This window comes from Camellia sinensis, chromosome 6 (assembly GCF_055761805.1).
Source record: "Camellia sinensis isolate YWXY chromosome 6, ASM5576180v1, whole genome shotgun sequence".
NCBI lineage: Eukaryota > Viridiplantae > Streptophyta > Magnoliopsida > Ericales > Theaceae > Camellia > Camellia sinensis.
In genome coordinates, this window is record NC_138966.1 from 81,275,845 (window position 1) to 81,294,725 (window position 18,881).

General features: G+C 35.5%; 1 protein-coding gene across 1 annotated transcript; it reads right to left on the minus strand.

The window, feature by feature from the left end:
- Nucleotides 1–10,996: 10,996 nt before the first annotated feature.
- LOC145792727 (uncharacterized) lies at nt 10,997–17,082 on the minus strand. Its single transcript, XM_082874072.1, has 9 exons — nt 16,698–17,082; nt 16,488–16,597; nt 15,081–15,199; nt 14,872–14,969; nt 12,534–12,621; nt 12,310–12,444; nt 12,103–12,211; nt 11,689–11,822; nt 10,997–11,308 (listed from the first exon to the last, which is right to left on the minus strand). The coding sequence occupies exons 4-9, from the start codon at nt 14,916–14,918 to the stop codon at nt 11,267–11,269; spliced, it is 555 nt and encodes a 184-aa protein (XP_082730198.1). The 5' UTR covers nt 14,919–14,969; nt 15,081–15,199; nt 16,488–16,597; nt 16,698–17,082; the 3' UTR covers nt 10,997–11,266.
- Nucleotides 17,083–18,881: the final 1,799 nt, after the last annotated feature.

The window sequence follows — 18,881 nt, forward strand, 5'->3', positions numbered from 1 at the left end:
TACAATGATCTTCACAAAATGTAGTAGTACTCCAAACAATTTGTACGGCGAACCAAACCTGTGTTTTATATTCCCTGAAATTTTTTTCCTAAAATAATATGAAGAATATATCTATGCAAAAGATCAAAAGGAAAGCAAGAAGATGATTTTTGTAATGAGAAAGTTGCTGGAAATGATCTCTATTTATAGGCAAGAAGGTGACCCTTGGACAGATCCGAACAGATATAGTTTTGAACCGAACAGGTATGAAATTTGAATGAACAGATACAGTTCAAATTTGAACAAATCTGCAGCAACTTTCAACCTAAAACTACTAGGCAATTTTAAAATTGTAAAAACAGTTTGAATCCTTTAGAAATTTGGACCGGAGAAGACTTGATTGGACAGAAAAATTTGAATTCAAATTTGGCACAAAATTTGAATTAATTTCCCGCAAGAATTTGAAAAAATTCAAATAAATTTTGTCCAAAAAATTAATGTTAGAACCGACCTGACCCACAACCCACACCCAAGATCGGCATGGCTCAGCTTAGCCGGCCAGTCGGACGGACGGACGGATAGCGAGGCGCGCGCTTGTGTGGTGGTTTGAGCCAAGGTTCAATTTGTCCATAACTGCTCCCTTCTACAAACTTAGGGTGCCCTTTGGGGCCCAACCCAAGTGTTCCCATCTAGAGCTTATTAACACATACAAGCTCTCTTCAAGTTTCAATATAGGACAACTCATTTCAAGGAAATCCACATTTTACTCTTTAATTGTCCATTCCACGAATTCGAAAACGACGTCAAGTTCCCATTCACTCATAAATGGTTTTGACGAACCATTTTCACCTTGTGACTTGCCATGCAGTAAGGAACACGTCACCTCTTTAGACCCACCTTAAAAGACGTGTGGGTCCCATCCAAATTTGGGCTTAAAGTTAGCCCAAAATAAGCCTATCAAACTATATATTCCAATAAATCATATCAAAATTTGACTTTAATATACATGCGATCAAAATATATATTCGAGCGATATTATTTTAATATATCAATTTATCTCCAATAAATATATTTATTTAGAGAAATTTATTAAAAAATCATTTTTCAAGTGTTTGTATCCTAATTAGTCTATAAGATATTTTTATATTCTAATAAGTCCTATTATTTGGACATTTGATCTACTAAATACTAATTCTCATAGTTAAGGTATTTTATGGACATTTATACCGTTACAAATATTTTTTGAACGTTAGCAATTTGGTGCTATGAACATTCATATTTTACAATGTGAATATTCACATTGACAATGTGAGTATTCACATTGTCATGTTAACATTCACATTGACGATGTGAACATTCACATTGATAGTGTAAACATTTATATCACGAAACATTTACACTATAAATGTGAATATTATTACGGGTATTTTGGTAATTATGTCACTCATAGGACTTATTGAAATATAAGAAAATAATGTAAACTAAATGGAATATAAGTAGGTAAAAAGAGATTTATGAAATAGTGTCCCATTTATTTATTTATTATTTTTCAATACGTAACAATAATATGTTGATTATCAAAAGCGCTGGCATAAATCAAAAAAGCTAGGGATCTAGAATTTGGTAACCCATAATTGAACAAGAATAGGCATGTGAAATTAATAAAATGTGAGGTGTATAAGTGAAATAATTTGAACCATTAATTCTCAATTTTGGGTAAAATCTAAGTTTGTAGTGTTGTTGGGCTTGAATAGATGTCCCAAATCACTCGGTTCAATATTTATTATTTATTCAATAAACAAACATGGTATAAAAAAATTTAAGAAAGATAATAATAAATATATATAAATTGTTAAAATGCAATCAATTCTAACTATACAACTATATAAGCAGACTTTGGGGTTTAGTCTAGTGGTCTTGTTCACATCTTAAGATGTGGTGAAAGGAATATCAAGAATTTAAGTTGATGGAGTAGCAACGACCTTTTATAGAAGGAAAAAAAAAAAAAGATTATAATTAACGAAAAACAGGCAATTTAAACAATCTAATAATTTTATTTTTTTCATCGTTACAATTGATAGTTCCCATAATTATAAATTTGCATTTTTATTTCATAGTCATTAGATTTTCATTAAATACATAGAATAGATAGGATCAAAGTCTGTCATCTCGTACCCTTACCTTTGATAGATCACTTCTCATCCTCTTTCACAATCCATTGCTACCGTTCTATCATTTTTGCATGTATACCACTATTACTTCCATTCCCTAACTCATTGTCACCACTCTCATTACTTTCTACTCTATAGCCACTGCTGCTGTTTAGCATCACCAACAAAAAGTGGTTAAATTGCCCCCAACAAATGGTAGAAATTGATTAGGATTTAAATTGAAATAACAAAAAAAGGTAGGATTTGATAAGCCTTAGCCTAGGTTTATATATATATATATTTTTGTAATTAACTTATCCTAAAATCTCCACACACACAAAAACAAAACAAAACAAAACAAAACAAAAAAAGGCTTATAATTAGGGGTGTAAATTTGGCTTGGGCCTCGGGCTCGGCCCGGCCCACGTCGGGACTCGAGGGCTCTAACCAAAATTTGGGCCGGGCCGGCCTATGGACAAAAACATTAGGCTCAAACCCAAGAGTATTCGGGCCTCAGGCTGGCCCAGTGGGCCTGGGTCCTCGAAATATGGACAAATGGAAGTTTAACTCCTAAAGAAGCATTTCATGAAGCTTGATTAATTCGATCCAAAACTTGAGATAATGGGTGTAAGCCAAAAAAAGACTCATAAGTAGTGATTAATGGAGTTGAAGTTACCAAATTCGTATTAAGGTGAAGAACCTTTGTGATCGCTGGACCAATTTTTTTTGGTTTTTAAATTTTTTCTACAAAAATTTTATTATTTTTCACTAAAAAAGACACTGAGTCTCGAGCGGGCCGGGCCTCGAGCCCGGCTCACAAGTCGGGCAGAGTTTCAAAATGATGGCTCAGGCCCAGAGACTCGGACTGAACTTGGGTTTGGACATAAACGGGCTGAGCCCATCTTGGGCCTCGAGCGGATTTCGAACCGCCCACGAGCCATTTTTACACTCTGCTAACATAGCCAAACAAACAAGGTTCGAGTTGTATGTGCTTTTAACCTGGAGCAGGACCCAAAAATATACATGGTGGAAGACAATTAAGGGGTTGTAACCAAACAAACAGTTGATTGCACGCGGCTATATAAGGAGACTAGGGTTTTTTTTTGTAGGGCACGGATTTTGCAGGGTGCGCAGAAGAAGGAGAGAGGTGATTGATTCTGCGTCAATTTCAGGGTATATGTTGAAACCCTAATCTTTCTTGATTGTTCTCCATAAATCTTTCTTTTTATATATTAATTTTGATTTATTGATTGATGATGTTTGCGTTTCTTGGAGTGGAAATCAGTCATTCATGGTTTCTTTTCTGCTTTGTATTTGCTTTGATTTGATTTGATCCGATTGATTTATCTGTTTATAGAATTAGAAGAGTTTCACAGCCAAAGATGGGGTTTGTTCACTACAACAAAAATCACGTTTGGCGACTAAATTTTTAGTCGCCAAAAGTCCCTCTTTAGTCGCCAAAAGTGGATTTTTCAGATTCAGCGACTAAATGTTTTAGTCGCCCATTTTGTCGCCAGTACTTAGTCGGCAGAGGTATTGGCGACTAAACAAGTTTTAGTCGGCAAAAACAGGTGTTTCAGTGACGAAAGTGATGGTCGCCAATAGTGAATTACACTTTTGGAAATTATACATTCAGCGACTAATATTTTAGTCGCCGATAGCCATGAATCGCCGACCAAAGTGATTAGTCGCCCAAAGCAACACTTTTGGCGACGACTAATTTTAGTCGCCAAAGGTATTCCGTGAAAAAAAAAAAAAAAAAAAAACCTTATTTCTTTGCGTTTTCTGAGTTTCGAACCACTAACCCTTTGACAATCTAAACCTTTAACCAAACACTCCCTCCACTATGCCACTATAACATCACATTAATGTATATGCAATATATATTATTTATATAGTATATTAATCGGTATTAATACAAAACTAATTATATAAATATAATTATTTTTATTCAATATAAATTATTTAAAAAATAAATTATTTATTAAAAAAAAATTTAGGCCACTTTTGGCGACTAAAACCATTATTTAGTCGCCAATTCTATTATTTTGGGCTACTAATGATTTTTTTGTCGCTAAAAAAATTAGTTCCAATTAAAAATATGCAGTTTTGGCGACTAAACCTGTTTTTAGTCGCCAAAAACGTCACCTTTTGGCTACTAAACTGAATTTTAGTCGCCAATACTCAGTTTTTAGCTACTAATTTTTTTTTGGTAGCCAAAAACCTTCATTTTCAGCGACTAATCTTTTTTTAGTCGGCAAAAGACCTATAATCGGCGACTAAAATGGTTTTTAGTCGCCAAAACCATCACTTTTGGCTACTAAATTATTTTAGTCGCCAAAAACCGTCGCTTTTGGCTACCAAACAACCTTTAGTCGGTAAAACTGCCACGTTCGGCGACCAACAAACAGTTTAGTCGCTAAAACCCTGGTATTCGGCGACTAATTCATTTTAGTCGGCAAAAGGCTTCATTTTTGGCGACTACATCCAGTTTAGTCGCCATTTGGTCAACTTTCAGCGACGAAATTCTTTATTTTAGTCGCCATTTGTGCTTTTTCTTGTAGTGGTTACTGAAATTTTGTTGAGGAAATGTAGCGACAAAGAACTAGGCAGTAAGTTTGGGTTTTTGTATTATTGGTTCTTTTGAATTCGCAGCCTTCTTGTTATATATAAAAACTAGTGGGTGACACAATTTAAATAAGTAAACATAAAAACAAATAATAAAGTTTTGGCTAAATAGTAAAAGTGTTCTTAATGAAATCCAAGGCCTTGGGTTTAAATCTTGTTTTTATTTTAGGATAAGAAAATTTGCAAGGAGAAGCCACCACACTATTAGACACTAAGTCATGTGCTCACATATATAATAGTAGAGGGAACTTCTAGAAATGGAATTCTTCCCCGAAAAGAGGTCCAGACAATGCGCACTCCTGATGGGCTCACAAAATCTATGGCAAAAAATGTAGGTATCATCCCCTCAGCCCCTCAAACCTCTTTCACAATGAGTTGAGAGTCCCCATGTGAATGGCTACCATCTTTTTGCTAGAGCTATGGAGGGACTGGTCGAAGAGAAACTCGTCCAAAGTGATCATAGAAAGATATTTCCGGATAGATAAAGTATTCAAACTTTGTTATTGTTCCAATTGTGATAATTGCATCCTGTCTTGCTGGAGGTTTTGTCGGCAGTCGTCTTGCCCCAGCATAAGTGTTATTTTTCTCCCATCTTTAGTTTAATGGTTTAGATAGATAGATAGATAGATTAATTCTAACCATCCAAATATGTTTCAGGAAACTAGAAACAAAAATCAAATAAAATAAAAACTGATGGCCTGTCCTTGGATCAAGGATTTGGGTAGTGTTTTTTTTATGGGTTCCTTCCTTGTGCATAGGTTACTCTCACTGTGCAAATCATGTACGTTCTCACCATTTTTAACGAATGTTTTGCACTTACAATTAACTTGATGAAATACTTAGCTTGTTTGATTTGAATTTTCTGAATTCACTTTTTAAAAAATTGAGATTGCGTTTGGTAGAGTTTTGTAAATATAATTTTAGAGTATTAGTTGTATTTTGAGTTTGTGAGTTTTAGAATTATGATTTGAGTATAGAAAATTTGTTTAGTGAAGAGTTTTGAATTTTAGTGAAGAGTTTTGAATTGAGTGGGGAATTTTTTATGTGACATATGATATTTGATACAAAAACTTACAACCTCATAACCAAACATATAATTTTAAATTATTTTAAAGCACAAAAAAAATTTAAAAATTCAGAAAATATTTTTTTCGAATATATAAAAATTAACATATCAATTGCAAAAAAAAAAAATTCACTGTTCCGGTCAACCGGTGGGACGACCGGTTAGGTCAAATTTGAAAAAAAAAAATTCAAAAACCACGCCTGAGACAGAGTATTTTGTGCAAAGTTTTGGAAACATAATTTCAGATCACGTTCCAAACATCATACTTGAATCAAGGTGTAGAACCATGGTTTGAAAACACAACCAAACACAGCCTAAATTTTTTTATTTTTCATATTTTTTTGTTCATTGATTTTTTTAATATTTTAAGCATTTTTAAAAAAAAAAATTAAATACACCTAACATAAATACACTTAAAAAGTATAATATTTTTTTTGTAAATATTTTACTTTTTAGATGCATCTAAGTAAGATACATCTAAAAAAGTAAAAAAAAAAATTGTTTAAAATTTTAAAAATATTCACTAAAAATACAAAAAAATACAAAAAAATAAAAAAATTAATTAAAAAAAAATTAAATCTAGAAAATTGAAACCAAACACGCTGAATAAACTTCAATCTACAAATTACAAAAAAATTATGTAATTATTTCAAAATGACTGATGATAATCTGCAAATTGATGATACCACAAGTAAAGTAAAATTTACCCTAGTTTTTTTTCAAACCCAAAATTAAATAACTAGTGTATGAACAAATATAATTTATAAACTACGTTAAAATATGAAATAGTAATGACACAGTTAAAAAAGCATAAAAAAACGTTATTACTAATATAATTTTTTTACTAGAATGTAAACACTACAAGAGAAAAGTAGGTTCAGATAATGTTCTGTTAATTAAAAAATGTAATTGGTAGTCACTGTTTAAAAAATATAATTAAAATAACCCTTTAAATAAATAAAATGAAAAGAAAAAACGTGAACGCTATCCACACCTTGATCGGTACATTATGGTAAAAATTCTTCAGTTGCATACTTTTACACAAACAAGTTCTCTCACAATCAGTTCAAAAGTGCTCCGGATCAAATCAACACAAAAAACTAAAAAAAAAAATCACATTTTATAATCGTTTGAAGTCACCAATAGGTTTTTTTTTTTTTTAAATTTGTCACCAATAGTTTGGATGCCACTTGAAATTGTTCTGAAACAAGGTCAGACTTGGATATAACACCAATTAAATGGAATTTCGAAAGTGTCTTTTAATTAAAGACACACATTTCCAACATCCTTAACACCACATTAGAAAGATGCCATCTGAAATCTGCAAGTTGGGATTCTAAAAGTCTTCAACAGATTTAATGGTTTAACTTCATGAGGGGTGCATGTCAACAAACTATTAAAAAGGAATGCGACATTTAACGTATTGTATTTAAACAGCTTCAAGAATTATTGGCAGCGTTTAGAACTCCATCCATATATTCACCAAAACTTGAAGCTGAATTTCTTCTCCTTAAGCTCCCGATGTCCTTCTTTATTGCCTCCTAGTTGCTTCGTATAGTTGCCATCTCTGTCTGCAAACTTGTGACACTAGCTTTGATGGCAGTTTCCAAATCCTCCTCCAACGGCTTGGCTGGCAGAAATGAACCTAAGAATGTTACAAAGCTAATAATCGTTATTGCAGAGGAAATAAAACTAAGCCTCTCAGTTTGGCTATTCTTGTTATAGCCAACGACGTATACGGGGTGGCCCCACTTCTTCTCCACAGTCACGGACTTATTAGCTGATGCTAATAGATTTGGGGACACTGTTGTCGAATCTATTAGCATCAGCTAATAAGTCTGTGACTGTGGAGAAGAAGTGGGGTCACCAAAGTATACGTCGTTGGCTGCAATAACGATTATTAACTTTGTAACATTCTTAGGTTCATTTCTGCCAGCCAAGTCGTTGGAGGAGGATTTGGAAACTGCCATCAAAGCTAGCGTCACAAGTTTGCAGTCGAAAATGGCAACTATACGAAGACTTATGGGAGAAGACGGGGCTCGAATCGGGTTCTTGGTTTGGGAGTTAGAGTCGGATTTCGGTCTAGGCAAAGTAGTTCCTTAAAAAATTTGAATTTGAAGTGTTGACGCTGCAAAATCGCCAAAGGTCTTCAGTTTGGCACGAAAGTTGGCACACACGACCGCCTAGGCACGAGAGACTTGTGGGAGAAGACGGGACTCCAATCGGGTTCCCGGTTTGGGAGTTAGAGCCGGATTTCACTATAGGCAAACTAATTCCTTAAGAAACTTGAATTTGAGGTGTTGAAGCCCCAAAATACCCAAACGGGGTCGGATTAGCACGAAACTTGGCACACACGACCGCCTAGGCACGAGAGACTTATGGGAGAAGACGGGGCTCAAATCGGGTTCCCGGTTTGGGAGCCGGATTTCAGTCTAGGCAAACTAGTTCTTTAAGAAATTTGAATTCGAGGTGTTGACGCCCCAAAATCGCCAAACGGCGTCGATTTGGCACGAAACATGGCACACACGACCACCTAGGCACGAGAGACTTGTGAGAGAAGACGGGACTCCAATCGAGTTTCCGGTTTGGGAGTTAGAGCCGGATTTCACTTTAAGCAAACTAGTTCCTTAAGAAACTTGAATTCGAGGTTTTAATGCCCCAAAATCACCAAACCGGGTCGGATTGACACGAAACTTGGCACACACGACCGCCTAGGCATGAGAAACTTGTGGGAGAAGACGGGACTCCAATTGGATTCCCGGTTTGGGAGTTAGAGGCAGATTTCACTCTAGACAAACTAGTTCCTTAAGAAACTTGAATTCGAGGTGTTAACGCCCCAAAATCATCAAACGGGGTTGGATTAGCACGAAACTTGGCACACACGACTGCCTAGGCACGAGAGACTTGTAGGAGAAGACGGGGCTCCAATCAGGTTCCCGATTTGGGAGTTAGAGCCAGATTTCAGTCTAGGCAAATTGGTTCCTTAAGAAATTTGAATTCGAGGTGTTGATGCCCCAAAATCGCCAAACGGCGTCGGTTTGGCACGAAACATGGCACACACGACCGCCTAGGTACGAGAGACTTGTTAAAGAAGACGGGACTCCAATCAGGTTCCCGATTTGCGAGTTAGAGCCGGATTTCACTCTAGACAAACTAGTTCTTTAAGAAACTTGAATTTTAGGTGTTAACGCCCCAAAATCACCAAACGGGGTTGGATTGGCATGAAACTTGGCACACACGACCGCCTAGGCACGAGAGACTTGTGGGAGAAAACGGGGCTCGAATCGGGTTCCTGGTTTGGGAGTTAGAGCCGGATTTCGATCTAGGCAAACTAGTTCCTTAAGAAATTTGAATTCGAGGTGTTGATACCCCAAAATCACCAAACGGCGTCGGTTTGGCACGAAACTTGGCACACACGACCGCCTAAGCACAAGAGACTTGTAGACAAAGACGGGACTCCAATCGGGTTTCCGGTTTGGGAGTTAGAGCCGGATTTTACTTTGTGCAAACTAGTTCCTTAATAAACTTGAATTCGAGGTGTTGACGTCCCACAATCACCAAACGGCGTCGGTTGGGCACTAAACTTGGCACACACGAACGCCTAGACACAAGAAACTTGTGGGAGAAGACGGGACTCCAATCGGGTTCCCAGTTTGAGAGTTAGAGCCAGATTTCGCTCTAGGCAAACTAGTTTCTTAATAAACTTGAATTCGAGGTGTTAACGCCCCAAAATCACCAAACGAGGTCAGATTAGCACGAAACTTGGCACACACGACCGCCTAGGCACGAGAGACTTGTGGGAGAAGACGGGGCTCGAATCGGGTTCCCGGTTTGGGAGTTAGAGCCGGATTTCTGTCTAGCCAAAATTATTTACTTAATTATCTTTTTAATTATATAATAGTTAATTTTTTTATGTTTTTTTGTAATTAAAATATTAACACATAATTATATTGTCATTAATTATTTTTATTTTTTGTTTTCAGATATTTCCCCAGTAGCAATTTGATTCTTGTGAAATGCAAGCGTGTGAAGATTGCAATTTAACTTTTGTTTTTGTTACTCACGGAAGAATCATAACGAAAACTTTTGTTTTTTATTTACGTTATTTTGAATTGTGAACAATATTATGTATTTAAACATTGTATATGTATTATGCAATATTATGTAGTGGGATAATTTTGCTGATGTATTGTTATAAATGGAAGAATATTTTTATTATTGATGAATTGTTATTTTTATACTGAAATTTTTATATTATTATGTAATTATCGGTTTACTTTTCAGTTATTTTTCATTTAATACAGGTAATTTTCATATTTTTAATAATTTTATTGCAGTTTTTTTTTTTTTTTTTGAGATGGCACCACAATGTCTCAAAAAACATTAGAACCAGATTGTTTTTGCGACATAAGCAATGCCGTCGCAAAAGATATTGGGAACAGTTGAAAAAAAACCTTTCGCGACGGCATTATTTGCCGTCGCAAATAACCTTTTAGAGACGGCGTTGGCGTGCTGTCTCAAATAAACTTTTAGTGACGGCACATACCCGTCGCAATAAAACACTTTCGCGACGGCATTTTTACCGTCGCAAATAACACTTTTAGCGACAGCAACACATGCCGTCTCAAAAAATCTCAAATTTTTTACATAGTAAAACCGACAGCAGCATTCCGTCGCAAAAAGGCAACTTTACCGTCGCAAAAAAAAAAAAAAGACGGCATTGTGCCGTCGCTAAAACCTTTTAGCAACGCCCTTTGTTGCGAGCCCCCACTTGCCGTCGCTAAAGGTCAGTTGCCATCGCAAAAAAGTTTTTAAGACGGCATTTTGAGTATTTGCAACGGCATTTTGCCGTCGCAAAAAGTTAAATTTTTTGTAGTGATCTTAATCTCCTCCTCTATCATAATCTCTTCCCCAACTCTACAAACAAACATAACATTAAATGAACTCTACCTCCATCCTAATCCCATCCCACCTTCTACACCCCAAAACAAACAGGGCCTAATACTCTCCACAAAGCTCCCTCCTTTCTCCTATTTTCACACCTTCAATCTTCTACAGTCAGCTTTACCACTTTCCACGGCCAGCGATATCATAATACAATGGGAAATCTAAAACAAATAATAAGAAGAGGAAGAGGAAGAGGAAGAGGAAGAGGAAGATGAAGATGAAGAAAGATCAAAATCTAGTCTACCATTATAATTGAACCAAAATCGAAATGACAACCACCAAATATCACATCTCTTTGAGCAGCCTCCCTGCTTGTCATACAAATTTAAAAGAAATATCGAGCCTAGAAGCAGGAACGCTCTGGCATTGATTTCTGCCTATAGAGAAGACAAGCTCAAACCCTAACTAATACAATTGATGATATAATTAACTGCTATCTGGTTTAAAAGTCCAAATACATGGGAAGAAAGGGGGGAAAAAAAAAAAGCACAGAGTCTCATTGGACTGCAGATCTTTCCTCAATATCTTCGCGCTCAACCTGACAAATAAATAATATTTTTGTGATGTTAGCACAACATACTTCAAAATCGTTGAACGTTCCTAGCAAGAAATGAAGAAAAAAACATGCAATGGCCCATCATCTTCATCAAAGTTTCCACTTCCTTAGGATTAACTACTTGCCCAAGCATCAAGTGTGTCATCGAATCGTAGAATTATATTACCGTGATAAGGGTAGACTGTTAAAAAGATTATAGGCTGAAACTTTAGACTAAAATTTTTCAATGTTTTCACGTCTTTAGCAACATAGGGCTGTGTAAGTTATTATTTTGGATCAAACTACCAATTGCCTTTTATGACTTTTATATTGAGAACACTGAACCAACTATAATGAACTTGATGGAGCTGGATAATCTTTACCTCAACAAGTACTCTAACTCTCTTTGGTTTGGCACGAGGTTCATCTTTCTCAAGCTTTCTTTGAGAATCTCTTCTTAGTCTCTTCCGATCAATAGCTATTGTCTCTTCATCATCATCATCTATTCCAACTGCATCTGTAATGTTCAATGCTAGAATAAATTTCATGTTCTTTTTAAAAGGAAAATACTTACATGGGCAGTTTTGCTAAAGCCAAATAGCCCACTGTTTAACTTCCGATAGGCAACAAACACATAATCAACCAATACGCCAAAAAGATTTTATGGGAATCAATATATGAAATGCGCACGTGTATACAAAACATGTATTAACATTTGAGAAAAATCACATCAACCAAAAACATTCTAAGAAACTGTGCATACTAATAATGACAAATACGCTTATAAGAGCTTTTACCATTGTCAACATCTGTATCAGACTTGTCAATTGCGAGACCACCAAAATCCTCCATGTCATCCTCCTCTTCAAGTTCTTCATAGCCTTCAGCATACTCAATCTCAGGTTCCTGCTTATTTCAATTGAAAATTAATTTCGTTCTCCTCAATATTTTTTTATCACAAAATTAATTTCATATCGGGCTCATATCAATAAGTTATGCAATACCTCCTCATCTTCATCTTCACTAGCAACCTGGAGTCGGTCCATATCAAGAACTTTATTGTATTCTTTTACAGGATAATTATATATATCACCATAAACTCCTCTCTTAAGTTGTTCAAGCAATTCTTTTTCAATACTCTGCAGGATTGTCAACAGCATTAATGAGAGCTCTAGAGACAACATATTCAGGTTGCAATAACAGCACAAGACCAGAATGGCTTTACAACCTTATCCAAAACTGCTGCCTTTTCAGCCTTCTCCTCTCTCCTAGCCTCTCTTTTCTTCTCTTTCCTAGGCATTGTCATTATCTTTTCCCTGGGAAGCAACACAAACAACGGAAAATAAACATATGCTAAAGCTGGAAAAGAACCCAAACCTTAAGCAATAAGAGATTACAACTCACTAATGCATGATAAGCAGCATAAACAAAATAATGAAATGTAAGAGTACTATTCTGTCAAGTAGGGATTATATCAACTATCAATTACGATGCTACCGTAACCAAATTTGGGTACCACATTTTAGATACCATCTAATGTGTCACCAATGCATTGGTTTAATGGGAAAGGTGAAGCCCATTAAACCAATGCATTGGTAACATATCAAATGGTATCCAAAATTTCATACCAAAAATTGGTCACCATGGCATTATTGGTCATCTACATATTCTGTCAAAAACCCTCTACAGTTAATTAATACAGTATAATGCAAAATGACAGAAAGTTCTCACTTCTTTGCATGCATATAATTAGTGTTTTGAAAAGTGTGCCTAAGTGATGGCTTGGGCAAGATGCGAGGCAAGGCAAGACTGAAGCAGTTGCCTTAGGCTCAGGCCGAGGTAGCTGAGGCATTCAAGGCGGTGAAATTTTCCCCTGTTATGATTTAATCTCAACCATCTACTTTTTGAGTTGTAATAAATATATGACATGCACATTAGATCATAGTTTGTCACTTCGGGCAAACTAAATGAGTGTGACGAAAAAGAATCTGTGCAGTTGTAACAAGCATATGATGTCGTATGCACATCAATTCATAGTTTATGACTATGGGCTTTATCTTTTTTATTTTATTTGTTTTATATATATATTTTTAAAAATGTTGAACTGTTTTTCTAAACTTCAGCTAAACAACTACTTTGGCCATGATTGACAATGAAATTTTTGTTTAGAAGTTAATCAATTATTTTGCGTTTTTATGTTTTCATATGTCAAAATGTTAGTGTTTGTTCAATGTCTTCCCTTTTTGTTGGATATTGGTATTTGAAATGTCACATTTTGTCGAATGTTTTTATATTTTATTAATGTTTAGTATTTGGAATGTTACATGCATCAAGCTTTTAAACTTATTAAGTTTTTGAATGTTACATGCATCAAGCTTTTAAACTTATTAAGTTTTTGCTTATGTTATTTATTCATTTTTTTAAAATATCATCCACATTCGCCTTGCTTTGATGACAGCATCATGTCACTTCACCTCATTACCTCACGCTTAGGCCTCAAGGCACCTTATTGCCTCTGTTCACTTTTTGCTTTAAAAAACACTGCATATAATGATCATGTCAAGTTTGGAACTACAGCTTCCCAAACAGTAGTCGTGAAGGAACTTTTTTGACTGGAAGGTCAAATACACAATATTGGTTGAAGGCATCTGACAATATAATATAATGAAATTTAAGAGCAGATTACTACTGTCAAGAAGGGTCTATATCGGCCATTTATTGCTATAAAATGAACCATCTTCCCCGCATACGAGGATTCACATATAAGAGAAAGCATAACTACATTAGTTATTTTTATGTCAGGCTGATGTAGGACAAGCACAGGGAACATTCTTCTACTAGTAGCGAACCCAAAATTAATATATATCTACAGAAAAGTAGGCTTTGGGGCTTATTTGCATTGGTGTTTGTGACTAAAAATGGTGATAAAAATATATAAACTTTTCAAGCTTATATGTACCAACAAAAAGATAGGGTTTAGGGAATGAGGATCTCTCTAAAGGTCCATTTTGAGGGGTTTGGTTATAGACAAACAATTCCAATTACATTAGATCTGGAAAATTTAAGATTTGTCAAAGTCAAAGGAATTTGGTATTTTTGTAGACTATGAGTATTTCTGTGATATATATTTATTTAGTCTCTAGGTTAATTAGTGCCTGGGTTATGAGTGTTCCTAAATTCAATACTAGTTTGGAACTTGGAAGTAGCTAAGTCTTAATTAGTTTAGGAAGCTTTGTTCATTACGAGTTTGGAAATTGTTTTCCTAGTGGGAAAGGTAACATGATTCTACACGAGGCTTTGTAAATGTAAATATTGATATGCTAGTTGTGCTTCTTGTAGCAAATACAGCATTCATCATGCCAAATGCAAGGTATTTTAGAGCCAACCTGCAAAGACACATTTTGCTTCTTCAAGCTAACAACTAACAGCACAGGATAATCTGAAAAAAGATTTTGAAAGTAAAACAGAAAATCCACACACCGGATGATTATCAGGCATGTTATAACTATCATGGTCTACCATGCAGATATTGGTGGGGGAACAGTGAGAGAAAGAGATATCCAAACCTCGTTTTTAGAGCAAGTTTCCTCATACGTATTCGCATCTGAGTCATTTTAGTCAATCTTTGCTTTGTTTTGTGCACAAGAAACTTAGGTCAATACATCTATCAATTCAAAACAAGAAAAGATTTTAAGCAATTGAATGTGCTCCAGATTAATATAAAAATGAATCAAAATCCCAGTCAAACTGCTAGAATGTGCTAGAACTACAATACCATATGCTTGTCAATAATTTCAAGGGCTTTCTCATAATTTCTCGACAGCTTAACTCTTTCCCACAATTTGTTTGGCATATGAGCCCTTTCTATAGTTTTCATATATAAATAGAAGACTCCTGCAAAGCATCAAAAGATGAAATAATAATAATAAATATGATGATTAGAGACATGCATTCAATTATGCGCAGACATTGACATCCCATCACATGTACAAATGATTCATTGAGACAATTAGACAGCATAAGATCCATTAACACTTCCTACATAAATAATATAAAGATGGCATGTGCCAAATTTCAGTGTGAAAGAGTTTCAAACCCCAAAAAAATAGATATCAAAAAATGCTAAGGGCTAGAGTAGTCTAGAAGTTGCAAACCCCAGAAACACCAAAAAATCTTGTTTTACCATACAAAATAAATACCAACACTCGAAAGCCTACCTTTTTCTCATGATTTAATAACAATCTGTTTCATAGCCTGCCTCAACTTTGTTTCCGCTCATAGACGGCAACAGGAGAAGGCAGAGTAGAAATTATACTACTGTACTATACAGAATAAACAAGAAAGCACAGACCACATGAGGGGCATCCTCCCTTGTACAAATCAAAACTTGCTATTATGTAGAATTCTAAGCTATAACCAAAGTAGATAAGTAAAACCATGCAAATTTTCCAGTTAGAATGGTTTTTGTCCTCCAGCCTCGAAGAAGACACTCTGAATCTTGTCCTCTTCAATATAACTATAATAAGTACAGGAGTTACTCTCCTTTTCTCAGTAAACACTCTGTTATCCATCCCTAGTGCTCCACAAGTGGTAAACAGAGACTTCCAAGGAGAGGTTGAAAATAAGATTCTTGAAGGGGTTTTTTTTCCTGCAATTTACATTTTAAGATCTTTGCTCGTGATTTGGAGATCAGATAGGATAGGAGAGAGAAATGAGCTCCATAAAAATTACAAGTACTTAAAAGCGTACATCTCTTTATAATGTATATCCTAAAATTTTTAATGTTTAGTTCCACAGCTTAGAGAAATGATACCAGTAAACAGATCAAAGGAAAATGTTGTTCTAATTACTTTAGTCGCAGAAATTTTTTCTAGCAACCCATCTTTCATTACCTTAAATTACTAAATGGCTAGTCCTAGGCAACGGCAGCCCAAAATACAAATAAATAAATAATTTGAAATCACACCACAATATCAAATCAAAATGGGTTATGAAACTAGTGATTTTCGTTACGATCCATATTTGTGTTTGATTGTGACCCATAGCAGTTGACCCATAGTATGCATTCAAGATTAGCTACAAAGTTCTAATCTTCACAAAAATGAAGGGAATGAGAATTAGAATTGAGCATAGAAAACAAGAAAACAAAGACGAATAAGCAGAAGAGGTGAGGAATTAGTACCATCGTGGTCGCGAATGGTGCTGTAACGACTGTTAGCTAGAGGGCAAGAGCTCCGATTGCAAATCCCAGTCACGTTATACGGGTTTCGACAGAAATTCCCGGTCGTTATTCTAACATACGAAGAAACCCAATTCAAAATCAACCAATCAATCAAAAAAGGAATCGAATGCGAAGCAAAATCAAGAATTGATTCAGATGAAAGAGACTTACTTGGCCATGAAACTGCAGTGATTGTGCCTGATAACTTGCCATATGACCTTGTCGTGCTGCATCTTTGAATCGAATTACAGATACAGCTTCGATTTATGTATATTAGGGTTCCCAAGGTTGAAGATGAGAACAGAGGCTTCTAGGGTTTACGGTTCTGTCTTCTAAGGTCAGCCGCCGATGAGATGACTGGAGCTGAGAGCTAGGGTTTTGGGTTTTTTTTTTTTTTGATTCAAACTAGGGTTTTGGGTTTAGCTTAGAGATTCATACACTTGACTCACCGTAGTAGCTTAGTATGAGATCTACCTTTCCTGACGACGGAGGCGGCACAATTTCTGGGTCAGTTATGATGTTGAATTCACGCGCCATTGCACAGATCTTGAATCGCGAAAACACGAAAGAAGGAAAAAAACATCAGATTCGTCACTTCGTTTGCAGAGATGGCAATCAGAACCCGACACGACCCGACCCGACGGCGACATGATTTCCCGATCATGAATTGAGCAGTTATTCTCTACAAAAATACTCCCGACAAGTTGGAGATAGTATTAAAAATTGAATCACAGATGATATTCGGGCCGGAGACGGGAGTACATGTTTCAGCCTCTGACCCTGGCCCTAATCCCCACCCCACTTGCCCCTAATGCAAAATTATTATTTTACCCCTGTTTATATAATATATATTTGTGCGTATGTGTAGGGTTTTGGCTGAACACTCTCACACACAACACAAACACAATATGTTTGGTTTGAGTTTGGGAGATGAGTTTTAGAGATAAAAAGTACGAGAAGTTGTTTGGTTTGATTTTTTTCAAAAGATGTTTTGGAAAATTATTTTGAAAGAGAGTTTTGGAAAAAGTGATTGATTTGATGTGTATGAGAGAGAGATTTGTTTGGAAAACTTGTAAACCAAACAAGTTTTGGAAAATTTTTTTGAGAAAATTTGTTTGGTTTGATTACTTTTGAAAACTTATTTGTAGAGAATTTTTTCAAAAATTTTTGGGAAACACAAACCAAACAAGGCCAAAGTCGTCTCTCTCATCTCTGCTCCTACTCTCTCTCTCTCTATCTCTAGGGTTTTGTCTTCCTCTCTTTCTCTTTCACACAACAACGGCGCCGATCCTCCACTACCGCCGATCCTCCGTCATCATCGCTCGTACCTCACTGTCGATCCTCCTCCTTCACCGCCACTGCTGGTTAGAGTTTCGCCTCCCTTTCTCTCTCTCATACACGACGGTTGCTGCTCCCTCACCGCCACTCCACCCTCACCGGCGATCCTCTCTCATTGTCGATTTTCAAAGGGTATGTCTTTCTCTCTCTCTCTCTCTCTAGGGATTTCGATCTAGGATTTATATACTTATATATATATATAGATATATATCTGTGTGTACACATAGTATCTCTCAAGAGATTTCGACCTCTATTTTTTTTTTCTCTAAATTTATTTATTTTAAATATATATATATACATATATGATCTGTTATTGATTTGTTTTCGACGACCTAATCACTTGAGTTCTTGATCTATTATTGATCTGTTAAATATATACATATATATATATATATATATGATCTGGTTTTTATTGTTAAAATATGTAATCTCAGTTTATGTCATGGATTTCAAAGTTATGGGACTTGATATTTTAGTTCAGTTATTTTTTTTATTATATTTCAAGCCTGATGATGATATTGAGAAATTAGCCAAATTGAATATGGCAATCGTAACCATGGGTTTAAACTGCAGTATTGGCCAGTGTAATATTGCAGTTGTGTTGAGTTTTGTCATCTATTATCTTCCATTTTTGCTCACTACTGAAATTTGGTTTGCGATTCTGTGTGTAGAAAGAAACACCACTAGGATTGGCTACACAATCTGCTCATCTAGATATTTTCTCTTTATTGATTGTGACTTCTGAGTGTATTTTACTACTTCTTCTGGTGTGTTCTAAAGTCAAAATTATGTGAAGATTTCATAAAGGAAAACAGTTCTCGACCTTCATCATTCTATTGAGAGAGAGACCAATTTTGACCTGATTTTGAAAAATTCACAAACATTCATTGGTAGTTGAAGTTGTTCTAAACACTATTTTGAATCTTGCACATATCTGTTTTTTTTTTTTTTTTTTTTAAATAGTGACCTGAGGCTGAATATAATTGTGACCTGAGGCTGAATATAATAATTGTTCTA

Excerpts from the sequence above, each read along its gene's own strand:
- LOC145792727 (XM_082874072.1), bottom strand. The coding sequence starts at position 14,918 with ATGACTCAGATGCGAATACGTATGAGGAAACTTGCTCTAAAAACGAG. Across the intron at positions 12,212-12,309 it reads GTGAAGATGAAGATGAGGAG|GAACCTGAGATTGAGTATGC; the intron begins GTATTGCATAAC and ends TGAAATAAGCAG. Across the intron at positions 11,309-11,688 it reads GAGTTAGAGTACTTGTTGAG|GTTGAGCGCGAAGATATTGA; the intron begins GTAAAGATTATC and ends TTTATTTGTCAG.